The sequence below is a fragment of the Orcinus orca genome, chromosome 3, assembly GCF_937001465.1.
Source record: "Orcinus orca chromosome 3, mOrcOrc1.1, whole genome shotgun sequence".
Classification (NCBI taxonomy): domain Eukaryota; kingdom Metazoa; phylum Chordata; class Mammalia; order Artiodactyla; family Delphinidae; genus Orcinus; species Orcinus orca.
The window spans coordinates 6,286,514-6,313,513 of record NC_064561.1 but is presented as its reverse complement, the minus strand read 5'-3'; the positions used below and the strand labels follow the sequence as shown (position 1 = coordinate 6,313,513).

The 27,000-nt window shown below is 53.1% G+C and overlaps 1 protein-coding gene across 4 annotated transcripts in view; it reads left to right on the top strand.

Annotated features, from left to right (window-relative positions):
- MYO1F (myosin IF) overlaps positions 1–26,918 on the top strand; it is a 31,419-nt gene extending 4,501 nt beyond the window's left edge. For 2 of the 4 annotated variants that reach the window (XM_004277328.4, XM_033401011.1), the window contains exons 2-28: positions 3,657–3,794; positions 4,195–4,284; positions 4,368–4,462; positions 4,852–4,939; positions 5,067–5,156; positions 7,097–7,228; positions 7,394–7,528; positions 7,768–7,900; positions 8,107–8,303; positions 9,072–9,152; positions 9,261–9,347; positions 10,174–10,260; positions 10,741–10,908; positions 12,078–12,163; positions 15,473–15,554; positions 17,040–17,146; positions 17,596–17,694; positions 17,783–17,927; positions 22,069–22,183; positions 22,277–22,446; positions 23,100–23,245; positions 23,607–23,753; positions 23,940–24,088; positions 24,612–24,695; positions 25,289–25,484; positions 25,562–25,731; positions 26,459–26,918. In XM_004277328.4, coding sequence (XP_004277376.1) covers positions 3,657–3,794; positions 4,195–4,284; positions 4,368–4,462; positions 4,852–4,939; positions 5,067–5,156; positions 7,097–7,228; positions 7,394–7,528; positions 7,768–7,900; positions 8,107–8,303; positions 9,072–9,152; positions 9,261–9,347; positions 10,174–10,260; positions 10,741–10,908; positions 12,078–12,163; positions 15,473–15,554; positions 17,040–17,146; positions 17,596–17,694; positions 17,783–17,927; positions 22,069–22,183; positions 22,277–22,446; positions 23,100–23,245; positions 23,607–23,753; positions 23,940–24,088; positions 24,612–24,695; positions 25,289–25,484; positions 25,562–25,731; positions 26,459–26,535 — 3,294 coding nt within the window. In that variant the 3' untranslated portion in view covers positions 26,536–26,918. Of the gene's footprint in view, positions 1–3,656; positions 3,795–4,194; positions 4,285–4,367; positions 4,463–4,851; positions 4,940–5,066; positions 5,157–7,096; positions 7,229–7,393; positions 7,529–7,767; positions 7,901–8,106; positions 8,304–9,071; positions 9,153–9,260; positions 9,348–10,113; positions 10,261–10,740; positions 10,909–12,077; positions 12,164–15,472; positions 15,555–17,039; positions 17,147–17,595; positions 17,695–17,782; positions 17,928–22,068; positions 22,184–22,276; positions 22,447–23,099; positions 23,246–23,606; positions 23,754–23,939; positions 24,089–24,611; positions 24,696–25,288; positions 25,485–25,561; positions 25,732–26,458 lie in introns of all 4 variants that reach the window. The other 2 variants (XM_049708708.1, XM_049708707.1) reach the window with 1 other exon arrangement.
- Positions 26,919–27,000: the final 82 nt, after the last annotated feature.

Sequence of the window (27,000 nt, the reverse complement as noted above, 5' to 3'; positions counted from 1 at the left end):
AGGGGAAACGGTGGACAGGACCAATCTCGTCTTCTCCTTGTCCTCATATGACCTGAAGCACCAACCCCAGCCACCCCCCAGCCCCGACATAGACCCAGCTTCCCTTCCTGCTGTGTGACCTTGCGGAGGACACCTAACCTCTCTGGGCCATAGTTTTCTCTTCCGCAAAATGGACCTAATCAGAGTACTGACCTCGGCATGTGCCCAGAGGATGCAGTGAGGTAATTCACTGAAAAAAGCTTAAACCAGAGTCTGGCGCAGAATAAGTGCCAGTGGGGTGTGAACTATTGTTGTGTATGGTTCTCGGTTACCATGGTTACCACCCAAGCCCCACCCCTTGAGGTCTCCAGAGAGAGAATCCACTTCCAGTTCCCCCTACACACCCCTACCCAACCTCCCCACACCATCTCAGGGAAAGAGCAACCCCACCAGGTCCGTGAATGACACCACTTCACCCCTGAATTTCGAATTACATGGGTTCTTCTCACCAACACACTGGAGAGCCTCCCCATCTTGAAAACAGGAAATACACTCCCCTGACCTCTCCTCTCCCCGAAGTCTCTTTCCCTCTTCCCCAAAAGCAGTCCTCTCTCCCTGACCTCTAGATCCGACTTCTGACCCTGAGGTCAACAACGCTCTCCATGGGGTCCCTCTGAGTCTCCAGTGAGCGTGGAAGTTCTTCAGCAGCTGGGGGTCCGGTCAACAGTTCCCTGCTTCTCCCAACCAGCCCCTGTCACCTCCAGGCCTTCCCAGGTCCTGGCTTCCTCCAACCTCAGCCTCTGCCCTGGGCACACTTGCCAACACCTCCGTCCTCGTGCTCTCACAACCTTGTCTTCCCACCACCCCACCCTTCCCACTGCATTCTGGGGTTCTCAGAGCATCACATCCAGCACCCCCTTCTTATAACAAGCATCCTGGCAGGTGCCCTTGAAATGCTGAAATGGAATAGTGAAACACACAGACTTCCATCTTCTGAAAACACTTAATGTGGCCCCCTGCAAGGCGAGGAGAAAGTTATTTAGAATAAAATTGCATGGAGAGATGAAAGTGCTCAGGCCAGTGGCCCAAGAACGTCCACTGGAGTGGCCAGGTGCTCACACCTGGACACAGGTGCGACTCAGCGAGCGAGACAGCCCCCCCGCCACAAGCAGGACACGTTAACCTCACTAGCAGCATGAGCTTCCGAACGCTGGACATTTCTTAGTGAAATCTGAACAAAACTAAATCCTCCCTTGCTACGCAATAGCCACTTTCCTGTAAAATGCAGTGGGTATCGACCATGCACAAAATACATAGGTCTTCTGTTTATACATAAAATAGGTTTTGGTTCTCGGTTCCAATGGTTATAAACAGGTTTGTCACTTACATGAACTTCTGCTGGGTTGGGGTGGGGAGCTGAGGGCAGGACGATTATGTATTTGTAAAATAATGTAATTAGGTACATGTGCAAATTTAAGGGGACCTATGGCCCCCTTAAATGCCAGCCATGTCCCCAGCCGTGTCCCCATCCCTGGAACAACCAAATATGCTCCCACGATTCTTTTACCTTTGGCCGCGCCTTGCAGCATGAGGGATCTTAGTTCCCCAACCAGGGATTGAACCCGTGCCCCATGCAGTGGGAGCGTGGAGTCCTAACCGCTGGACCACCAGGGAAGTCCCCCACAATTCTTAAAGTGCCCCCAGGAGCAGTACAGCCCAGCTACTGTGCATGACATCCAGAACGTGGATGGGGCTATGGTGAGGGATGCCTGGGGGCTGGGGGGTTCCGAGGGAGCACCTGACCTGTCCTGGAGTCAGGGAGGTCTTCTCGGAGGAGGCGTCCCCTGAGCCAAGCCTTAAGGCATGGGTTGGCATTAGCCAGGCAGGAAGGGTGTTCTGGGCAGAGGGCTCAGCCTGTGCAAAGGCTTAGAGGCAACACGGTGAGGAACTGAAAGAGTTCCTCCCAAAGTCCTAAGTTACCAGCACAAAGTAGGTGCTCAGGAATTCTTTGTAGAGTGGATGCATGGAGGTGGCAATGATGGGAAGCCATAGACAGAGAAATGAGATGGTATTTGTCATATGAAAACCTCACTCTCAATATTCAGGCTGGAAGCAGTCTCAGGGGTTTGAGCCCTGCCCACCCCCCTCCTCTGAATTCTCTTCCTGCTTCGGTCACACGTCTGCACATTTGCCCAGGCAGTTCACTCTGCCTGGCGAACCCTTTCTCCCTGCTCTTGATCAAAACCTTTCTCGGGGCTTCCCTGGTGGTGCAGTGGTTGAGAGTCCGCCTGCCGATGCAGGGGACACGGGTTCGTGCCCCGGTCCGGGAAGATCCCACATGCCACGGAGCGGCTGGGCCCGTGAGCCATGGCCGCTGAGCCTGCGCATCTGGACCCCTGACCCTCCTGCTCGATCCCTGCCTGAATTCCTTCCCAGATGGGCCCAGCACACCATCTCCATTCCCCAGAATCTGCCTGGCAAACCCTGGTCATCTTTGAAGACTTGACTTTGGTTCCCAGCATCTTTGCTCTTGGGGGTTTTTCCTCTGAAGCTGGGTTTCTTTCTTTGCCCTTGTCCCTTGTTTGTTCGATAGGTCCTCCCTGCTGGGACTAGCAAGGACTCAATCCCAATCCCTGCCCTCCAGGAGCTCCAGGTCTGGGGCGGGTAAGGGGCTTCCCAGAGGAGGGACATCTTGTCTGAGCATGAGTTCACCAGACAGGAGAGCTCCAAGCCACCATCACTCTGTGTGCTGGACTCCTCCATGACAGGGGTATATTGAATGGAGGCAGAGGGGACCTGAGAGAGCCAGTGTGCTTGAGTGTTTTAGGCACTGGATGAGTTCATTTGGGCTGAAAGGAGAGAGCATTCCTGGCAGGCTTCCTGGAGGAAGGGTTTTGAGGAGCGCCTGTGTCTGAGTCTCCTCGTTGGGGCCTAAGGAAGGTGTCATCTGATGAAAAGCTGAGGGAGGAAATGAGAAGGCAAAGTGGGAGCCTGGGAAGGTGCAGGAGCTGACTCTCTGAGGATGGACAAGCCCACGGCAGGGGTGGTGGGAAGGCTGTGCGAGCTGAGGACCAGAGTCCCAGCCAGGCACAGAAGCAGAGATCACAGACACATGGTGGCTGAGAGAATCTCAGAGGGATGGGCTAGGATGACCCCGAGGGAGGAGGATGGGAATGGGAGGAAGGAATCCATCTCCAGGTGGAAGGGGTGGCAGCAGGTCAAATGCCATGGAGAAGTCAGGGACTCAGCCTGGGCCAAGGCAGGGAGAGCGGGGCTGGGGACGTGAGAAGCAGGGTGGGGACTCCGCCATCAAGCCTTCTCTGATACCCTCCTCTCCTCCCACAGCCACCAGAGTCCCAAGCACACTCTGCCCTGCTGGGCCAGGCATCACTGTCTCCTCTATGGCAACGGGATACTAAGTGGAGGCATGGCGGGACCAAAAGAGAGGGTTGAGGGATGTATCCGAGCTGTCATTCTGTCTGGCCTCCTCCTTTGGGACTAGACCTTGCCTGCCTCTCCTGGTGTCCCGGAGATGCAGAAGAAGGAAGGGAGGTGGTGGGGAAGGGGACAGCATCAGAAGCTGATGATGGAGGTGAGCCAGCAGGGGGTGCTGAGGCACCATCCCCCGCCACACCCCCTGCAGGGGCTCACCGCCACCCCGCGGCCCCCACCCCCAGGGCAGCAAGGAGCGTTTCCACTGGCAGAGCCACAACGTGAAGCAGAGTGGTGTGGACGACATGGTGTTGCTGCCCCAGATCACCGAGGACGCCATCGTGGGCAACCTCCGCAAGCGCTTCATGGACGACTACATCTTTGTACCCTGGGCCGCGGGCGGGGTGGGCAGACGAAAGACAGAGGGACAGGAGGATGACTGACCAATGGATGGAGAGATGGCGTGCGGATGAGAGCAGAGAAGGATGGCAGAGGGACTGAAGCATGGAAGGGACACACATAACTGAGCACAGGAATGGGGTGGGGGGATGGGCAGTAAGAGCGCTGGGTGTTAGGACAGGGGACAGCGGAGTGACAGCAGGGCTCCGGTTGGGGGTGGCCCTGGCCCTCACTGCTCCCTCTGCCCCAGGGGTAGCTCAGCCACAGCATGTTCTATTCTCCCCATTCTGGATCCGGATCAGTTTTTTCCTAAGAGACCCAGGGTGCATCTGAGGGACAAAGCCTGCCGGGACACTGCATGGCCCTTAACCCTCCCCCAACCAGACCTACATCGGCTCCGTGCTCATCTCTGTAAACCCCTTCAAGCAGATGCCCTACTTCACTGACCGTGAGATCGACCTCTACCAGGGCGCGGTGAGGCCGGGGCCGGGTGGGAGGCACAGCCCCAGGACCCCCGGGGCCCTAGCCCTAGGCTGAGCCCAGACCTCCCCCGCCAGGCCCAGTACGAGAATCCCCCGCACATCTATGCCCTCACAGACAACATGTACCGGAACATGCTCATTGACTGTGAGAACCAGTGTGTCATCATCAGGTACGGAGTGGGGGTCCCAGACCCTCGTGCCCAGGTCCCGCTAAAACAGCATCATCACCCCAGGGAGGGGTACTAGGAACTCCTGATCCAAACAGAGCCTTGTTGCCCCTCTCCGCCTCTGGCCCTGCTTTACTTTTCTTGTCACCATCTGACCCATGATATATTTTATGTATTCATTCTGTTATCGCCCATCTGTCCCATCTAAGTGTCAGGAAGACAGGCACTTGGATCTGCCTTGTTCACTATTGTATCCCCAGTGCCTGGACTATTGCCTGGTACACAGTAGGTGTCATTCATTCAGTGAATGAATGAATGATTGATCAGACAGTTGAAAGAGCAATTCCCCCACCCCCTGGTCACTCATGACTCCTTCCCTCACCCATCCCCAGTGGAGAGAGTGGAGCTGGGAAGACGGTGGCAGCTAAATACATCATGGGCTACATCTCCAAGGTGTCGGGCGGAGGCCAGAAGGTCCAGGTAAGGCGAAACAGAAAGAAGGGCTGAGTCTTCCCCACTCTGCACGGTATTTCATCCCCCCCACCCTGAGCTCCCACACCCCCCGTCAGTCTGACCTCTTCCCACCCCCACCTGCTTCTTTCCCCAGCATGTGAAGGACATCATCCTGCAATCAAACCCACTGCTGGAAGCCTTTGGCAATGCCAAGACTGTGCGCAACAATAATTCCAGTCGCTTTGTGAGTCTCTGCAGCCTGCTTGGAGCACATGCTCCCTCCACACTGACTCACTGAACTCCCCCTCTCTCTCTCTCTCTCTCTCTCTCTCTCTCTCTCTCCCACCTGTATTCTCAAGAATACAGGAAATACTGCTCCTTACTGGGAGACTCATTTCCTGTTCATGGTTCATCTGAAAAAGAGTCCCCCATCAGCATATCTGTGGAGGCCATGACATGTCTGTGTAGTGTTCAAGAACACTCCTCCCCCGGCTGCAACCAGGCTACGTCTGTTCCTATTCACATTTCAGGTCCCATTTATTCCCTCGTTCATTCTTTCTTTCATCATATGGTTCTTGGAGTCCTTCTTTGTGTCAGGTCCATGCTGAGCCTAATGGAGGACAGAGTAGGTAAACGGATTTGGATTTGTCATCAGTTTCTGTCACGGCTTAGACAAAGAAAAACAATGTAACCTTGTGGGGCTCCTCTGCTGGGATGGGGATGATGTTAATATCCATCTTATAGACCTCGATAATTTCAGTAAATGCCTGAACGTGGAACTGGATTAATGGATTACGACACTAATGATATTTTTTAATTTCCCTAAATATTATTAGTTATAGTTATTAGCTCTATTTTTATTTTCTAATATATTTTCTAATATAATTATATTTGAAGTATCTTCCCCAACATTTTATTGTAAAATTTTTCATATACATGGAAAAGTTGAATGAATACTACAGTGAACGCCTGTATGCCCATCTCCTAGATTCTACCACTAATAGTTTACTATACTTGCTTAATCGTATCTCCATTCATCCTTTTTCTTCTTTTTTTTTTTGCGGTACGCGGGCCTCTCACCGCTATGGCCTCTCTCATTGCGGAGCACAGGCTCCAGACGCACAGGCCCAGCGGCCGTCATCCATTTTTTTTTTTTTGATGCACTGCAAACTAAGCTGTAGACATCATACCTTTCCCCCCAAACACTTCAGCATGTAGATCATTATAGTCCAATATAATTTTGCAGTTCTCTTTTCTTTCTTTTAAAGTAACAGCAAAATATATAAATCTGAAGGGGACCATTCACTGAGTTTGGACAAATGCATACACCTGTGCAACCCACACCCCTACTGATATACAGAACATCACCATCTCTCCAGAAAATTCCCTCTTGTCTCTTTCTAGTTGATCTCTGCTCCTACTTTACCCCAGAAGCAACCACTCTGATATTTCTTTTTTCACTGTGGATTAGTTTCAGCAGTTCTAGAACTCCGTATAAATGGAATCACACAGTCTGTGTTTTCAAACTACTAATGCACACCAAAACATGAATGAATCTCAAAAATATGTAATTCTATTTTATTTTATATAGTTTTATTATACAATAGAATAAGTATTTGTCATACATTATAGGTGTTTAATTGTGTAGTATGATGATGTCATTTGTATTGTAATTGGATGTAGGTGGCAGAAAGGAGAAATAAGGGGCTTGTCTGCCTTCCAACCTCCAGCCAGAGTGGAACCCAGATGGTGTCAGAGACCAAAGATGGTGTGGGTCCCTTGCTCTGGGCTCAGGGACAACATACGGGATACACCCAGGATCACTGGAACCAGTAGCATTCCACAGAGACATGGAGCCCTCTGTGTTATGGTGAAGGGACTGGGGAGCTGTCAATAAACTGTGATACTTCTCTGTGCCAGGCACAGGGCTAAATGCCCCAAGTGAGGGCTTGAATCATCAGAGAGGGAGGAAAAGGCATTCCTGGCCCAGGACCCAGCTTAAGCAAAGGCTGGAGGGAAGAGCTGGTGAAAAGAACAATAAGTGGGAGGTGAGGAGAGGAAAGCAACTTGAGGTCACGTGGGGAAGAGCTACAAAGAGGCCAGGCTCACAAGACCGATCCCCAATCCTTCCTCACCTGCAGCCCTGGGACCCTGGGAGGGCTGACGTGACTCTCTCGGGTTCAGGGCAAGTACTTTGAGATCCAGTTCAGCCGCGGTGGGGAGCCAGACGGGGGCAAGATCTCCAACTTCTTGCTGGAGAAATCCCGAGTGGTCATGCAGAATGAAAACGAGAGGAACTTCCACATCTACTACCAGGTGCACGGAAGGGGGCCGTGGGGCTGGGGCAGAGGGAGCCCCACCTGGAGCCCGGGGGGAGACGGTGGGAGGGTCAGCATTTGGAAGCCCACGACAGTGAGCCTCGGGGATTACGTGGGCTGTGCCGGTCCATCACCACATGCGTGAGGATCGTTTGTCCTCCAGCTGCTGGAAGGGGCTTCTCAGGAGCAGCGGCAGAACCTGGGACTCATGACCCCCGACTACTATTACTACCTCAACCAAGCAGACACCTACAAGGTCGACGGCACCGATGACCGGAGCGACTTCAGCGAGACTCTGGTGAGCGCCCGCTGCCCCTCCAGCCCCGGGAAACTTCCCGTGTTACAAATTGGGAAACCAAGGCCCAGAGAGGGGAAGGAACTTGCCCAAGGTTACAGAGCCAATGAGTGAAAGAGCCAGGACAGAGGCCCAGGTGTCCTGACTCCCCAAGTCTGTGCCATGGCCCCCAAAACCTCAGCCAGGGGGCAGGCTGGAGGTCGGGACTTGTGGCACAGGCTCTGCCCCTGTTGTGCCCCCAGAGCGCCATGCAGGTCATCGGGATCCCAGCCAACGTCCAGCAGCTGGTCCTGCAGCTTGTGGCGGGAATCTTGCACTTGGGAAACATCAGCTTCTGCGAAGATGGGAATTATGCCCGGGTGGAGAGCGCAGACCGTGAGTGTGGGTGCTGTGGAGGGCGGGGTGGAGGCGTGTATGCCTGTGTGACCTGCTTCCTCCCTGGGTGGCCCCCTGGGGGTAAGGTTCCATGAGGACAAGATCGGTGTCACTGGGCATAATGGGGAGAGATGGGGGGCGCTCACACGAAACCCAAGAGCCCAACCGGCTGCTCCCTTCCCCCCACCCGCCCCATCACCTGGCAGTCTTGGCCTTCCCCGCCTACCTCCTGGGCATTGACAGCGGGCGGCTGCAGGAGAAGCTGACCAGCCGCAAGATGGACAGCCGCTGGGGCGGGCGCAGCGAGTCCATTGACGTGACCTTGAACGTGGAGCAGGCGGCCTACACTCGGGACGCTCTGGCCAAGGGGCTCTACTCCCGTCTCTTCGACTTCCTCGTAGAGGCAAGTGGGGCTGGGGGTGGGAGAGGAGCTCAGGGACAGCACCAGGCCCTGGGCTCGGACCAGCCCAGCAGCGGGGTGGGGGTGGGGGCGCGGGGGGGCGGGGCCGGCGTCTGGACTGTCATGACCGGTTGGTGGGCATGACCTCAGCAATGCCCAGCCGTAGGAGGCATCAAACAGGGCAGGAGGTGATCTGATGGGAGATTTAGGGGCTTCCTGGCTGTGGCGTGGAGCCCAGGAAGGAGGGGTCTATTGGAAACGTCCAGGCCTGGACTGAGATGGGGGCTGTTGGGATGGACAGGGGTGGGTGCATTTGAGAGCCACGAGGTGGGGGGGGGGCTGTCAGGAGGACAAAGTGATGGACTAGACAGGGGTGAATGAGAATGGGACGTGTCAAGGTCAAGAATAGTGACTGCAGTAGCCAACATTCCATAGCACCTAATGCGTGTCCACTGTGGTTCTGTTTTCCATGCACCAGTTTATTTAACTCTTAGAGAATAGACCTCTAAGAGAGTTGCTACTATTACCCATTTTAAAGATGAGAAAGTAGAGGTGCAGAGTGGTTAAGGGGCAGAGCCAGCTCCCAAGGCAGGAACCCGGATGTTCTCACACCTGGATTTCTCATAGGAATGACCGATGGGGGTATGGGTATGCACAGAGGTGGGGAAGGCAGGAGAGAAACTGGTGGGAGGGTACCCAGCCTGTGAACATGGCTAAGAGCATTTCAAGAGAGTGGCAGGCCACTCACCTAGTGTCCCCACCGCATCACAGGCCATTAACCGTGCCATGCAGAAGCCCCAGGAGGAGTACAGTATCGGTGTGCTTGACATCTACGGCTTTGAGATCTTCCAGGTACGTATGACACTGCCACCGGCCCACGGCCACTCTAGGGTGGCCCAGTGGCCCCGGAACCTCCAGTATCAGCCCACTTAGGGAAGCATTCTTTCCCTCTCTTGGCAGAAAAACGGCTTTGAGCAGTTCTGCATCAACTTCGTCAACGAGAAGCTACAGCAGATCTTTATCGAACTCACCCTGAAGGCTGAACAGGTGGGCAAGGGCATCCAAGTGGCCAGGAGCAGGGGACACTGGGGGTGGGGGCAGGACCATGAAGGTTGCCAAGCAACCGGGGACACCCCAGCCCTGCACTGGCACCTGTCTCTGCTGACCTGTCCAAGCTCCTTCCTTCAGGAGAGGTTTTCTGCCTCTGAAGGTTTGACAAGGGCTAGGGAATAGCTTCTTTGTTCACACCTTCACACCTCAATTATTTATTGAGCACCTGCTGTGTACCAGGCACTGTCTGCAGTGCTAGGGAGACCTCCATGAACAGGACAGACAAAAATCCCTGCTGTTTTCATTCAACCTGTCCCATAGAAGCAGAGCCTGAGACTAGGTTTCAGGGCAAATACCAGGACGTGACTGAGGAAGTGAGAAAGGGATTTTTTTTTTTTTAAACCACCATTCTTTTTTTTTTGGCCACTCCATGTGGGATTTTAGTTTCCCGACCAGGGATGAAACCCATGCCCCCTGAAGTGGAAGCGCAGAGTCTTAACCACTGGACCGCCAAGGAAGTCCCCAGAAAGGGATTTATTTTTAAAGAGCTAAATAGGATGTATTCATGAGAAGGTCACACTTCAGGCAACTGGGGCTCAATTCTTGGACCCCTGGGGAACCTTCTGACCTGCCCCACACGGGGGAATGGGCTTTGTTATCAGAGACAGTCCTAAGTGATGAGATGGGAAGAGGAGTTATATGGGGGGTGGGGGGAACATCTGTCACACCTCCTTCACCCATCCTCCTGAAGCTCAAATTCTAGAAACACAGGCACCTTTGCCCAGACACCTGGTCCCATCCCTGCCTCCTTTGCCGCCACCAGGAGGAGTACGTACAGGAGGGCATCCGCTGGACCCCCATCCAGTACTTCAACAACAAAATCGTCTGTGACCTCATCGAAAACAAGCTGGTGAGGGCCAGGGCAGATCTGGGGGTTCTCACTGGGCCCTGGAGCTGGGCTTGGGAGAGCTGGGAGAGCCGGGGCGGTTCCAGCCCCCGTAGGCCCTTCTCACTCATGCTCCCCCTTGGGCAGATGGAGCCCCACTGACGATACCTGTCGGCCACCTTGCCCATTCACTCTGCTTACCTGCTCACCTTTCACTTATTCACTCAACAAACATCCCCCCAGGCAGGCTGCTGGGGATAGAGGGGTCAAAGCTGACGGGTCCCCCCACCATCTCAGTCTGGGGAAGGGATACAGGCATGGATCCCTTATGGGGTCCCCCACCCTATCCTGCCAGCGAGCTGGGCCCCCCACCAGCACCTTTTTGCTCTTGTATTCGGAAGCCTCTCCTCTCCCTCCCCAATGAGCGAGATGGGGGCAGGGCCGGGCCAGGCTGATCCCTGCCCCGCCCACCCCGCCCACCCGACCCGACGCCCGCTCCCGCAGAACCCCCCGGGCATCATGAGCGTCCTGGACGACGTGTGCGCCACCATGCACGCCACGGGCGGCGGCGCCGACCAGACGCTGCTGCAGAAGCTGCAGGCGGCCGTGGGCACCCACGAGCACTTCAACAGCTGGAGTGCCGGCTTCGTCATCCACCACTACGCGGGCAAGGTGCGCCCCACCTCCGCCCCATGGGCCCCAGGGGGATTCGGTCCAGACCCCCAGCCAGGGCTGAAGAGCTCCACCGACCCCCTTCTCCAGCCCTCCCCCGACTGGCCAAAAACACAGACCCCCTCCCACTGACCCCCAAGAACTGGCCTGTCACCCCAACCCATGGCCCTTCAGCCAGGGCTGTGGAGCCCACTGGCCCCTGATCAAGCCCACAGCTCTCGCAGCTAACAGGACAGCGCCCCCCCTTACAGGACACAAACTCCCCCCCCCATCGACACCAAATTAAGCAGCAGACCCCCAAGCCCCAATCTGAGCTGTCAGCCCCATCATCCCCCTGAACCAGGACACAGCCCCCCTCCTTCTGATCTCAACTTGGAGTCCCCAGGGCCATGTTGCCAGCCACTGCCTGCACGATAGGCTGGAGCCCCCTACCTACAGACCCCTAGCCAAGGCTTTCGAAATCCAGTGGCCTCCGACCCTGGCCATGGTCCCCCTCCCCAGCTTACAAGACTGAAGACTCTCCCATTGACCTTAACATGGGCAGCGAAGAACCTCAGGGGTCCCCTGGCCATACTGCAGCCCACCAATCCCTAAAATGGGCTGGAGCTCCCGTTTTCCCTCAGCAGGAAGTAGCCCAGACAGGAACTATGCAGGGCCCCCCACCCTTGGGGATGGCAGACCCAGCCCACAAGCCTGGCCAAAGCCCCCACCACCACCAGCCCCCAGCCAGTGCTGTAACCCTCCTGACACAGTCCCCCAGCCCCCTGCCCCCCAACCAACCCCAATACAGATGCTCAATCTGACCTTTTGACACCAAATTCAGTCGTGGAACCCCGGGGCCCACCCCTGCCAAGATTGCAGCCCCTCACCCCCCAGTCTGAGCTCTAACTGTCACCTCCCCATCCCTCGGATCCAGCCTGCAGCCCCTGCCTCCTAATCTGGACTGTAACCCCCATCTTCCCTCACCTCTGACCTAGACTGTAGCCCTAACCCTCCAACCCCACCTTGAACATCAGACCTCCAGGGCCCCCAGGTCCATGCTGCCCCCGACCCCCTATTTTGAACTGTAGACACCACCCAGTCCTCTCACCCCAGAGCAGGCCCCCACAGGACGCCCCCCCCGACCCTCTGCCTAAGTCCCTCACTCCCGCCACGCCGCCTTCCTCCAGGTATCCTATGATGTCAACGGCTTTTGCGAGAGGAACCGTGATGTCCTCTTCTCCGACCTCATAGAGCTGATGCAGACCAGTGAGCAGTGAGTGGTCCCAGGCGGGAGCCTCTGGGCAACTCCTTGTGGGGACGGGGGAGGCCCAGAGACCACCCCGTCTTCCCCAGAGCTCCCATCACGCCATAAACTTTGGGGGGGGGTGGCTGTGTTTCTAATGACTGGTTCTGATTAAACAGTAGCCCGAGGTCCACAGGGGGAGCCCTAGCAGCATTTCCTTATGGCCCTTCCAACGCTGCCCTCTGCAAACCCAAGCATCTGTGCTGGTGTGGACAGCTTCCCTTTTTACGCAGTGAAAACACATCTCGCTATGCATTTTTCTGTATTAATATGTATGGATTCATCTCCCTGATCACAGCAGCAGACCGGATTCCATCTTTTTATACCTCAAAATTTTATTCAAGCGCTGCTGTGTACCAGGCATCATTTGAACTTTTGGGGGTAGAGGACTGAACAGGTCAGAGAACACAGCTGCTCTCATCAAGCTGACAGCCAAGTGGCGAGACAGACATTGAACTAGAGGGAAAAAAAGGCAAATAGAGGGCTTCCCTGGTGGCGCAGTGGTTGAGAGTCCGCCTCGATGCAGGGGACGTGGGTTCGTGCCCCGGTCCGGGAAGATCCCACATGCTGCAGAGCGGCTGGGCCCGTGAGCCATGGCCACTGAGCCTCCGCGTCCGGAGCCTGTGCTCCACAATGGGAGAGGCCACAACAGTGAGAGGCCCACATACCAAAAAAAAAAAAAAAGAAAAGAAAAGGCAAATAGAATATAGCATGAGTGAAAGTTCTAAGACAGTGGTTCGTATAGTGCTGAAAGTGTGGTTACTAGACCAATAACGTCAGCATCCTCTGAGCTGATTACAAACATAGAGCCTTAGGCTCCACCTCAGATGGACTGAATCAGAATCTGCATTTTAGCAAGACCTCAGGAGTCATGGGTACATTAGAGTTTGGGAACCACTGATGTAGAACGATGCTGTCCAATATTATTCCACATCCAATAGAACTGAAGCCACACACGTAGTTATTTTTAACTGGCCTGATTCAGGTATAAGTTACATACCATTAAATGCATCCATTTTAAGAAATGGTTTTTAGTGAATGTTCAGAGTTGTACAACCCTCACCACAATCCAGTTTGGAACACGTGCATCGCCCCAAAAGATCCTTCATGCCACATTGCAGTCAATCCCCATTCCTGCCATCCATGTAGTTTTAAACTTTCTGGTAAGCACACTTAAAAAGTAAAAAGGTGTCGCACAACAATGTAAACGTACCTGATACCAGTGAATAGTACATTTTTAAATGATTTAAATGGTAAATTGTATGTTGTTTTGTGTATTTTACAAAAAAAAGAAAGAAAAAAAGAAAGCTATGTGTACCTAACAAAACACATCTGCTGGTCAGATTTCGTCTAGGGTTTGTTCTTTTTAAAAAACAGAATTGTAGTAAGAGATTTACCATAGAACTAATTGTCTGTGGAATATTAAACAGTGAAAGAATTTTTTAAGAAAGTAAAACAGGTGAAATTTTTTTAATGTTTTCTTTAGCTCCGTATACCCAAAGTAGCATTTTAATATGCAATCGGTACTAAAAAATTATTGATGAAATACTTACATTCTCTTTTTCCACACTGCATACTCTTTGAAATCCAGTGTGTGTTTCAACACTCACAGCATATCTCAGTTTGGACAGGCCACGTTATAAGGGCTTCAGGAACCACGTGGGACCCATGGCTGCCATACTGTAAAGCACAGAGTTAGAGCTGTGGTTCACAAAGTGGGGTCCCTGGACCAGCACCCTCAGCATCACCAGAAATTATTGTTGGAAATTATTGGCCCCCAGCCCAGACCTGTGAATGAGAACCCCCAGGGGCGAGGCCCAGCTATCTGTGTTTCAACAAGCTTCCCTGGTGCTTCTGGTGCCCACTGAGGTGTGAGAACCACTGGGACGAGTGTGAAGAAAAACTAAGTTGGTAAGGGGTAGACAGTGAGAAGGGCATCATTCTTTCATTTTTTTTTTTTTTGCTTTCTTTTAATTGTGATAAAATACACAAAATATAAAATGTACCTTTCTACCCATTTTAAAGTATACAGCTCAGTGGCATTAAGTATTAAGTACATTCACAATGTTGTATAACAATCACCACGATTAGGTTCAGAAACATTTCATCACCCTAAACACATACTCGGCATCTATTAAGCAGTCCACTTCTTCTGGGTTACGGTGGTTAGGGAAGATCTCACTGAGAAGGAGGAAGAAGCTGTGAATGTAACAATGTTACCAAACTGAACTTGGGCCCCTCGCTCGATGTGCAGCAAAGCCAACCCCCTGACACTAAGTGGTGGTGAAGGAAAGCACAGCGTTTATTGCAGGGCCAAGCAAGGAGAATAGGCAGCTCATACTCAAAAGACCCAAACTCCCTGATAGCTTTCAGGGAAGGGTCTTTAAAGACAGTGTGAGGGAGAGGGTCACAGGGTGTGTGATCAGGTCCGTGCACAATTTTCTGATTGGCTGATGGTGAGGTAACAGAGTGATGTTTCTGGAATCTCCATCATCAACCTTCTGGTTCCAGCCAATCTGGGGTCTATGCACTGGTGGTCAGCATATAGTTACCTTCTTCTACCTGATGGGGGTTTTAATATCTGCAAAACAACTCAAGGATATGGCTCAGGATATTATCTATGGCCCTTGAGGAGGAACTAAAAGTCCTTAACTTTGTTTTACGGCTGAACTATTATTATTTTGTCTTGCTTGGCTGCTTTCCTTTGTTTCTGCATGTTCTCACTTTCCTGATTAAATTTGCTCAGAGAAGGCCTGGGAGGCTAAAGCTTTTCTAAAAACAAGAGGCAGGGGACATGGCGGGGGGATTCTGTCTCCGGGAAGGCCCCACAGGGTCCTGCTCGGTTTCACCAGAGTGAATTTAACAGATCCCCTGTTGATGGACACTTAGGTTGTGCCCATCTATGGTTATCACAAACAGAGCTACAGAGACAAGATCCTTGTCCCTATTTCTTTGCACACACGTGCAAGCCTGTGCCTGTAAGACGGTTCCTCCCAGGGGACCTGCCCCTGTTGCCCGAGATGCTGCATCACTTAGCTTAACTTTGTTCTATTTTACTTGCTACCCAAGTCATACATGGTCATGGAGGAAAAAGTAACAGTACAAATAAATCAAGGAACCAGAAGGACAAAACCAACTTTCTGATTCACACCCCCTAGCATTAAGGAAGAACCGTACTGTACAGCATGTCCTCTGGGTCCCAGGCACCTAGACAGCCCACCTCTGGGAGGGCATCCAAGTTCTAGCTGCACCTCCGACCTCCCCTCTATCCCTGCCCAGGGCCTTCCTCCGGATGCTCTTTCCCGAGAAGCTGGATGTAGAAAAGAAGGGCCGCCCCAGTACAGCCGGCTCCAAGATCAAGGTGGGCATGGGGAGGGATGGGTCCATTTCCCTCATTCCAATGTCAATCCCTCCCCCATCCCAGGGCCTCTGCCCCTCCCTCTGGCACCCTCTGTTCACCAGGGCCTTCTTCCAGCTCTGGGGTTAAGGAGCTTGGACCAGCTTCCTTAATGTCCTCCTAACTCCCTAACTCCAGAAGTGAACCATCATCCTAATGTTTTTTGTTTTTTTGGTATTTTGGTCATGTCACTTTTTTCTTCATTGTGGTAAAATATACATAAAATCTACCATTTTAACCATTTCTAAGTATACATCTCAGCAGCATTAAGTACGTTTGCATTCGTGCCACCACCCTCACCATCCATCTCCAGAACTTTCTCATCTTCCCAAACTGAAGCTCCGTCCCCATGAAACACTCACTCCTCAGCCCCTCCCCCAGCCCCTGGCCCCCACCATCTAGTTCCTGTCTCTATGGATTTGACCCTTCTAGGGACCTGCTATAAATGGAATCAGACAGCATTTATCCTTTTGTGACTGGTTTATTTCACTGAGCATATCTTCAAGGTTCAAGCATGTGTCAGAATTTCCTTCCTTTTTAAGGCTGAATAATACTCCATTTACGGATATACCGTTTTTTCTTACCCATTCCTGCACTGATGGACACTTGGGCTGTTTTCACCTTTTGGCTATTGTGAATAGTGCTGCTATGAACATGGGTGTCCCATCCTAATAATATTTCAATAACCATATATGGGGCACTTATCAGTGCTGGCAGCAAACACAAGACATTTTACAGACGTGGGACTTAGTCCCATCTGGCAGATGGCAGGCCAAGGCTCAGAGAGGCGCAGTCACTGGCCCAGAACTGTGATCACACACCGGGGTCTCTCCTGCTGCTCCCCTGATCCTCCCACCTGGAATAATTTCCTTTCTAGTCTCCCCTGAGGGACTAAAATGCACAACCCTAGCCTCTCAGACACACACACATGATTCTCTGCTTCCAAAGTACTGTGCCCCAAAGGACAAGCAGAAATTTCTGGGCAACATGTTCCCGCGTGCTCAGTTACTCCATCAACAAACGTTAAACAAGAGAAGCCACCGCAAGGAGAAGCCCGCGCACCACAAACGAACAGTAGCCCCCGCTCGCCACAACTAGAGCAAGCCCGCATGCAGCAACGAAGACCCAACGCAGCCAAAAATAAATTAATTAATTTTTTAAAAAAGTTCACTGAGCACTTATTATGTGCCAGGCTAAGTGGTGAATATGGCAGACACGTGAGCTCCTGGTTTTCGGTTTGAGGGCCAGGTAGACGCACGATATCAACCCCATGTGATATGTGCTAACAGAGTCACACATGGAATGGACCAGGGACACCTGAGCCTGTGGTCCGTCAGGTGCCACACACCCAGCCAGTGTGTCCTGTCTCTTGTATTCAGGGTGGGAAGAGAGAGGGGCCAGAGGGTCCCATCTGTGCTCCCCACCCCCACTTTCTCCCCGCTCCCTTAGAAACAAGCCAACGACCTGGTATCCACGCTGAAGAGGTGCACCCCCCACTACATCCGCTGCATCAAGCCCAACGAGACCAAGAGGCCCCGTGATTGGGAGGAGAACAGGTGACACCCCCGCCCCGCCTGGGCCAGTCCACACCAGCTGACCCTCCCTCCACAACCCCCCCAGGGTCATGGGACCCATCAAAGGGCTCACCCAAGCCGACCCCTAGGACCAGTGCAAAACCCCTCAGGGCCCCAGGGTTATACCTAACACTGATCAAGACCCCTAGGGAGGACCCCAGACTGTCTGTAGGATGCCCCAGGGACTAACACAGTCCTCCTCATTCCCCAAACCCCACGTGCCACCCCCTGAAACTGAAACTGACCCCCGAACACAGATCCCCCAGAACCGAGGCCCCCCCCAATGCACAAAACTAACTCTCAAGCAGGCCCCTGTGTCCAGCAGTGAACCTCCCTCCCTAGACCTCAGAACTCACCCCCCTAAACTGCCTCCAGCACGAATCCAGACAGCCCCCCCAACTCCCAGGGGACTCAGGCTGCCCTCCCTCCAGGGTCAAGCACCAGGTGGAGTATCTGGGCCTAAAGGAGAACATCAGGGTGCGCCGGGCAGGCTTCGCCTACCGCCGCCAGTTTGCCAAGTTCCTGCAGAGGTGAGGCGCCCTCCACCACACACACCCTGGCCCCAACACCCAGCCGCCCTGCTAGCTGCTCAAACCCTCCCCTGCTCTCCCCCTCCAGGTATGCTATTCTGACCCCCGAGACGTGGCCGCACTGGCGTGGGGACGAGCGTCAGGGGGTCCAGCACTTGCTGCGGGCGGTCAACATGGAGCCAGACCAGTACCAGATGGGGAGCACCAAGGTCTTCGTCAAGAACCCTGAGTCCGTAAGTGTGTGTGAGAGACAGACAGACACCAGCATCACCTGCACGGTCCTGCTCTTCAGGCCACTGTGCGACTGTGGGCATGCTTCCTCTCCCCTCCAAGCCTCAGTTTCTCCATTTGGAAAGTGGGGAGAGTCATAGCCACACTGCAGGATCAGGGCGAGGATAAGACAAAACAGAAAGTCCGAGGCATGGTGCCTGGCATGTAGTAGGTGCTCAGAAAAAACTAAATTAGCTGAACGGTCCATGGTGGCGAGGAAGCAGGTGAAGAAACGCATGGCCGCCTGTGCTGACATCCCCTTGGAGGAGATAAGAACTCACAGCTTATCCAGAATATGTCTTTTTCTATATTTTTTTTTTTTGGCCGTTCCATACAGCTTGTAGGATCTTAGTTCCCCCCCAGGGATTGAACCCGTGCCCCCTGCAGTGGAAGCATGGAGTCCTAACTACTGGACCGTCAGGGAATTCCCAGCTCTTAGCCTTTTATGAAAAGGCTAGAAGCACCACTGACATTATGCCACCTCTGCTTCCAGGGGCAAAAGGAAACAAACAAAGCAGCAATGACAAAGAAGTTCTGGGGATCTAATGTACAGTGCAGTGATTACGGTTGACAGTACTGTATTATATACCTGAAATTTGCTAAGAGAGTAGATCTTCAATGTTCTCACCACAAGAAAGACATGGTAATTATGTGACAGGACAGAGGGGTTAGCTAACCTAAGTGGTAATCATTTTGCAACATATATATGCATCAAATTAACTCATGTACACTTTAAACTTACACGGTGTTATATGTCAGTTATATCTCAATAAAGCTGGCGGGGGAAGTTTTTTTAAAAAGCAACAATGACAAGAATAACGAAAAAACAAGGCTAGGAATCCCCTAAGGGCCCATCTGGCCCCCTGCTTCAGTGCACGGATTGGAAAGCACACAGGGAAATGGTCATCTCAATGAGCTGTACTGGTTCACCAGACTCCCAAGGGAATCTTAGGTTCCCCAGCCCAGGACAAGCTGTAGCACCAGGGAAAGGTATGCTGGGGACGTGGGCCAGGCCCAGCTGGGTGCCCATCACCTGCATAATCACGGCACCTGCTCTATAGCATCTCAGGGACTTTATGAAGACAACCAGGAGATTGTCTGCATGATTCCCTTGATGTTACTGTAACTTACAAGTAACTATTCTCTCATCAAAGCAAAAACATAACACAGTGGGGTGGAGCCTCTAGAGATTTCATAGCTACAAAACTAATCTATCTTGGGAGGTCCAGATTCTTCATCCCCCAAATGTGACTGCATCTACCTCCTAGAGCTTTTCCCTATGGAGGCGCTTTGCTCCAAGAAATAAAAACAGTCTAGAATCAAAAGCATACAATGTAGATATTGTTAGCAGTAGAAAAGCACAAACCAAAATTGTCCAAGGCTAAAACTGCACCTGGAAGAATTTAAGTGGTAATAGAGAAGAAAGAAAGGAAAGAGGGAGCAGAAGGGAAAAAAAAAAAAGGAAAATGGGAGGGAAAGAGAGAGAAAGAGAATCCATCTTGCTGGTTACTGGCGGATTGCAATATCTGACTCTGAAAGGAAAAGATAAAAATTGACGCTGAAAAAAAACAGACAAAATAACGCTAGCGCTGCCTAAGACGATAGAAGGTAAAATCAAATTTTGACCAAAATTGCAGTCTGCACATTTTGAGGTGGAGAAGGGGAACCAGCTGGAAATAATGAAATTCACAAAGGGAAAAGCTTGCTGGGAAAGTTTTATAAGGAAAAAGACTGAAATTTTGCACAGGAAAAAAACCCTGATCCTGATGAGAATAATTTTAGTAAAACGGAAACAATTTAACTGCGCTAGATCAAAAATTGATCAAAGAATTAAATTACTTAATGGAGTTGGAGCCTTTCTCAACTAAAAAGGCACTTATGTTAGATTTGGGTTTTGTTTCTTCTAAACGTGGACTCAAAATGCCTTGAATGCTTTACACACCTATCGGCCTTCATGGCCCATCATCCCAGGTGTATTCGTTTCCCAGGGCTACTATAACGAAGTATCTGGATGGCTTCACCCAACAGAAATTTAATTTCTCACATTTCTGGAGGCTAGAAATCCAAAACCAAGAGCAGGGCCACGCTCCCTCTGAAGTTTCCAGGAAAGGATCCTTCTTCGCCTTTCCCTAACTTCTGGCGATTGCCAGCAATCCTTGGCATCCCTTGGTGTGTAGGCGTATCACCTCTACATCCTTATAGTCTCTGCCTCTGGCATCACATGGCCTTCTCCTCTGTGTGTCTGGGTCCAAATTTCCCTCTTCTTATAAGGACACCAGTCAGACTGGATGTAGGGCTCACCCTACTCCAGTATAACCTCATGTTATCTTGATTACATCTGCAAAGACCCTCTTTCCAGATGAGGTCACAATCATAAGTTCCCACCGAGTGGATAGGAGTTTTGGGAGAACGCTATTCAACCCAGTACACCAGGGCCAAGCTCAGATTTGGGGCACGCCCACCCCTGCCTGTCCCAGCGTAAAGGAGATGCCGTTAAAACTCTGGAGACAGGAAGATACATTTCCCAAACTGAAAACACATCCTCTTCACTGGGCAGAAATCACAAGGTTGGAGGACACTTGTCCTGGTTGACTGGCCCACCCCCAGTTCTGCATGGCTGGTCTCCCTTTACTTGTAACTGTCCTTCCCTCGGCAAACCACAGAATGCATTTACGTGCCCTCCAGACACCCTATACAAGGCATTACTTGAACGTGCTTTGCACACATACCCATGGACCCACAAAGTATTGGTCTGAGAATCCAAAGAAGATGTAAATGCTAGTCAACTCCCAGCAACCTGTGAACCTGAGATTTTTTTTTTTCCTGGTGAGAACTCTCCACTTTTTATGAACAGTTATTAAACACCCACAGCTTTAAAAGTCCTTCAAGGTATATATTTTTAAAGTGAGAATTCTTTTAGTCCTGGCAGGGAAGCCTGGGGTTTCTGGGAGACATCAGCCACCTTGGTCAGCAAAGTGGCAGCCATGCTTTCAGCAGTGATGTGATATTTGTGTATTTGAGAAACCCCTCTGGATGAAATGTCAATTATTTTTCTAAATAAAGCCCGACTTTATTTTCAATACTTTTCCCATTTTCACTGATTGACAATGCTGTACCTTCTGTCACTAAATTTCCATTTGAATTATGACATTTCCCCATCATCCATCCTGGTCCAACTGGTTGTTCTATTCTTTGACCAGCACCCCATTGTTTTTATTACTGTAGATTTGTAATATTTTCATATCCAGTAGTTTTCTTTCCCTGATATAGTCACCAGTTATTATTCCAGATGACCTGCTCTAATATAGTTTATTCTCTAAGTCCCCTGTGGGTGGAGACTCTTAAAATTCAAAAGCCTTGGGCTTCCCTGGTGGTGCAGTGGTTGAGAGTCTGCCTGCCGATGCAGGGGACACGGGTTCGTGCCCCGGTCCAGGAAGATCCCACATGCCGCGGAGCGGCTGGGCCCGTGAGCCTTGGCTGCTGAGCCTGCGCGTCTGGAGCCTGTGCTCCGCAACGGGAGAGGCCACAACAGTGAGAGGCCCGCATACCGCAAAAAAGAAAAAAAAAATTCAAAAGACTTTTCTCTGCTTTCTATGAAAGCTTCCTTTCCAGGGCTGCCACGGATGGGTGTGCAGGTTGTATACTGCACAACCATGTGGTAGCCGGTCACATCCCAGTCCTATCCATCAGATTTGCACATCTGCAGTACTTTGTTGGTTTTCCAAGAGGCACACTGGTTTGCATTTCTAACATCTCTGAAACTGAAGTGTACCTCACATGGATGACATGCCATAGCCTAATTAGCATGAGAAACCATGATGTTATACCGTTTCCAGTAAGACCACACAGCTAGTAAGTGGCAGAGCTGGGATTTGAACCCAGCAAGACAAACCTGCAGTTATAATTTAATGCAGAAGATTGTGCCCCATATTGGGACCCTGGGTCCGGTCATTTGGAGAAAGACAAAATTTTTTGCCCACAGCATAAGAGCATGTGTGCGGGTGCCTGTCAGCAAGAGCACGTGGGTGGGGTGGGCTCGGGGGAAACTGGAGACTGTGTTCCCCGGGGAGATGCCAGGACCCACCGGCCCTCCTTCTTGCCCAGCTCTTCCTTCTGGAGGAGATGCGAGAGCGCAAGTTCGATGGCTTTGCCCGCACCATCCAGAAGGCCTGGCGGCGCCACGTGGCAATCCGGAAGTACGAGGAGATGCGGGAGGAAGGTGAGAGGCTGCAGGTGGGAGGCTGGGGCTGAGGACAGAGGGGCCTGGAGGAGCCAGGCTGTGATCTCTGCCCCTCACCCTGTGTCGCCGCAGCTTCCAACATCCTGCTGAACAAGAAGGAGCGGAGACGGAACAGCATCAATAGGAACTTCGTTGGGGACTACCTGGGGCTGGAGGAGCGGCCGGAGCTGCGTCAGTTCCTGGGCAAGAGGGAGCGAGTGGACTTTGCTGACTCGGTCAACAAGTACGACCGCCGCTTCAAGGTGAGGCACTAGCAGGCGGCCACATCTGGGACCCTGACCCCAGCCTGGCCACCCCCCACCAGAGGTACACCCTCCCCTGGCCCAGACACACCTGCCCACAGGTGTAGGCTCAACTAATGTAGATACAGCTGTCCATCAAATACGCCCTCGTGTAGCCCAGACACACCTGTCCATCAGATACATCTTCACCTGGCCAGACACATCTGTCCATAATTACACACTCACCTTGTTCAGAAGCCCTGACCACAGATTCACTTTCCCTTATCCTGGACATACCTATCCATTAGGTGGTACATTCTCACCCAGTCTAGACAGACCTCTCAGTGAGACACACCTTCACTTGGCTCAAATGCACCTGTGCACAGGTCAACTCTCATCGGTCCTGGGCGCCCATGTCCAGCAGGCATACCTTCACCTACCCTGTACCTGTTCACTGCCCAGAAACCCCTTTCTAGCCAATATACCCTTACTTAACCTCCTGTTTCTTATATAAAGTAACCACTCATGTAGCTTCACATGGAGGGACCCTCACTTGACCTGTCCTTCACCTGACCTGCCAGCGCTACCTCTCTGCCTGGGGTTGATCCCCTGGGGCCAGGCTGCCGATGCCCGGGGCTCCTGCCACCAGTCTCTCTGGTTTTGCATCCTCATAGGCCATCAAGAGGGACTTGATCCTGACGCCCAAGTGTGTGTATGTGATCGGGCGGGAGAAGGTGAAGAAGGGACCTGAGAAGGGCCAGGTGCGTGAGGTCCTGAAGAAGAAGCTGGAGATCCAGGCCTTACGGGGAGTTTCCCTCAGGTGGGGCTCCCACAGGCACCCCCGCCAGCCCCCTTCATTCTCAGCTGCCCTCTTACTTGTTACCCCATCTGTCACCCTGAACGTCTTACCTGCTGCTGTACCTGCAACCTTCACTTGGTCCTACCTGTCACCTTCACCTGCCCTCGCATTCATGATCCTTATTTGCCAACAGCACCTGTCCCCTCACCTGACCCTTACCACCTTTTCCAGCTCCTTGCCACCTCTCCCGTTTCCCCCCACCTGTGTAACCCCTCACTTGCCCCTAACCTGACCCCTGACCCTACTCTGTCGCATCTCAAATGTCAGTCCTGCCAGCCTCACCTGTCACTCTCACCTGCCCTTCCTCCCGCCCCTCCCCCAGCACGAGGCAGGACGACTTCTTCATCCTCCAAGAAGACGCGGCCGACAGCTTTCTGGAGAGCGTCTTCAAGACCGAGTTCGTCAGCCTCCTGTGCAAGCGCTTCGAGGAGGCGGTGCGGAGGCCCCTGCCCCTCACCTTCAGCGACACGTACGACCCTCACCTCCTGCACCATCCTCGGGCTGGGCACAGTGCTTCCTCCTCCGCCTCGCGGATCGGCCGAAATGCGCCCGTGCCTCGCCCCCTCCCACCCCGGGTCCGGAAAGGATGGAATGGGGAGGTGATCCCCTCTTGGGGGGAGGTGGGGACCCCCACAGCTTCCTCCTCTCCTCACAGACTACAGTTCCGGGTGAAGAAGGAGGGCTGGGGCGGAGGTGGCACCCGCAGCGTCACTTTCTCCCGTGGCTCCGGCGACGTGGCGATGCTCAAGGCTAGCGGTCGGACCCTCTCGGTCAGCGTGGGTGATGGACTGCCCAAAAGCTCCAGTGAGTCTACGCCGAACCGGGAGACGGAGACTAAGAGGCGCTCAGGAAGAGGCGGGCCCCTAGGGGCGGGACCATCCATAGGGACCAATCAAGGCTGTGGGGGCGGAGCCAGTGGCGCGGGCCAAGGGTGGGTGAAGGCCATGGAGGGGCGGGACTTGAGAGACCTAAAGAGAGAACACGGCCGTGAAGAGGGCAGGGCTCGCGAGGTGACCAATGAGGGGGCGAGAAACATGGAAGGGGCGAGGCCAGGGAGTCCACCCTTGAGCCGGCTATGAATGGGGAGAGCCTTGGAGTGGGTGGACCCAGGAGCCAATGAGAGATAGGTTCCCGGAGGGGCGGAGCCAATTATTGGGCGGAACCAGTGTTCCAGTAACTAAGGGGGTCCCTCCTGGTGGGAGAGCCGGTGAGCCGCGGGAGCGGGGACCGGGGCGGAGCCACAGAGTGGATTGGACTTGTGGGCGGGGCCAAGAACCTTGTCTGGTCATCACTCAAATCCCTACATCTTTTCCCCTTTCCCTTTCAGAGCCTACACGGAAGGGAATGGCCCAGGGAAAACCCAGAAGGTCGGCCCAGGCCCCTACCCGGGCAGCTCCCGGGCCCCCTAGAGGTGAAGAGACACCCCCCACTAAGTGTCTTCCTTGCCTCTTGTGGGCTCCAAGGCCTAAGCCAGATCTCTTGTCGACAGGATTTAACAAGCAGAGATGACCATGCTCTTCTTTTCTGTCCAGAACTCTCCATAGCTCCCCATCTCCCAAAGAATAAAGCCAAAGCTTAGTTTGGTATTCAGAGCCCTTCAGAATCCGAACCCAGCTAACCACTGACCTCTTCTCTCCTCCCACCTTACACTCCTGTCATGCAAGCTACATCTTATTTTGCCAACTTACCAAATTTGTTCTTACCTCCAGGCCTTTGCTTGGGCTGTTTGCTCTGCCTGTCTCCCAAATTCCTGCTCCACTTGAGCTCTTATTCATCCTCCAAGACCCACCCACAAAAGCCCTCCTACAGAAGAGGGTAGGGGAAAATCTTACCCCTTCAGAGTCTCCCTCTAGGGCCTCCTAGCCCCAGGCTCTCTCTCTCCAGGCCATTCCTTACCATACTGGGTTAAGAGTAGCTGCCTCTTCCCTCAGACAGGGAACTTGGAGCCAAGTCCCCCCAAATCCTCCTAGCATCACCCTGACAAATGCCCCCATCTCATTGCAGGCCTGGATCACAATGGGGTGCCTCCCTCTGCCAGAGGGGGCCCCCTACCCCTGGAGTTCACATCCAGACGGGGCTCCCAGAAGCCACCACAGGGCCCTCCGTCCTCAGCCTTGGGGGCCAGCAGACGCCAACGGGCACGGCCTCCCTCGGAGCACAACACAGAATTCCTCAGTGTTCCTGACCAGGGCATGGCTGGGTAGGTGGTGTGAGAGGGCAGCCCCAGGAGGTGGGGGAGTGTCTGGGGCTATGACGAGTGCCTCCATGTGCCCACAGCATGCAGAGGAAGCGCAGCATAGGGCAGAGACCTGTGCCCGGTGTGGGCCGACCTAAGCCCCAGCCACGGACACACGGCCCAAGGTGCCGGGCACTGTACCAGTACGTGAGCCAAGATGTGGACGAGCTGAGCTTCAACGTGAACGAGGTCATCGAGATCCTCATGGAAGGTGTGTGTGCCAGGGCAGAAATGGGAGGAGCCAGGGCCTGGAGGTCACCTCCTAAGCCACCCTGGGAGCCTGGCCTCACTTGTATCGCACCCTGTACCCCAGCCTCATTCTTCTCACCTGTCAAGCACTAGGACTAATAGCAGAACCTACTTTGTGAGTAGGAAATGGGCCATGTCTGGATGGCCCAGGTCTCCAGACCTCCTACCTTGCCCCTGGGTTGCCCCTAGAGGAGCCTGGGACTCAACAGCACCCTCTGCAGGTGGGTAGGGGAACCCTTAGGGGTCATTCCTGGTTCCTCCAAGGGGATTATGGGGAGGGACCTATAGGAGGAGATGGATGAGGGACGAGCACAAGTGAATGGTCAAGAAAATGTCAGCGTGTGAGCCAGTGGCAAGGAAAACCCACGCGTTGCTCCCTCCCTTCCTTCTGTCTTCTCTTTTTTTTTGGAAGTCCCCTAAAAGACATGTTTTTTCTTTTCTTTGCCGCACCGCTCAGCTCGTGGGATGTTAGTTCCCGGACCAGGGATCAAAACGGGGCCCTCGGCAGTTAGACCGCAGAGTCCTAACCACTGGACCGCTGGGGAATTGCCCTTCTGTCTTCTCTTTTCAGCTTCTGCCTTATGCCAGGCCAGGGCAGACGAATGACAGAAAGACAGACACAGAGCCAGCATGAAAGGCTTTCTCCGGAGCGGGCTGGGCTCAGCCTCACGCTCTCTTCTCTCCCACAGATTCCTCAGGCTGGTGGAAAGGCCGGCTGCATGGCCAGGAGGGCCTTTTCCCAGGAAACTACGTGGAGAAGATCTGAGCAGGACAGGGGCCTGGGATCCTGCCATCCCACCTGCCTGCCTGGATCCTGCCAGGAGCCAGGCCCTGCAATGCGGGTCTCATTTCCCTTGGCTGCATTGGCCAGAAGGTCCAGTCCTGTGGCCTCCAGCCCAGCCTAGCCCAGGTCCTGGGTCTAGGGATCACCACTTAAGCCACCCCCGGGCCCTGGCTTCCCCCAAGGCACACCTGTTTCCTCCTGTATCAAACAGGGCTAACAGCAGAACCTACCTCCCAGCTGCCTTGTGAGTAGGAAGTGAGCTGTGTCCTGCAGGCAAAGTGCCGGGCACAGTCAGGGGGACCTTGACAAGCTTGACTTCCCTCCTTTTCTCACCACTGAGGCAATAAATGTTTGCCGAGTGAAAACATGAGTTAACTTACTGAACAAGGACCACCTTCTCACAACCCTGTGGGGTGGTAGCAGTGAATATCCCATTTTACAGATGGA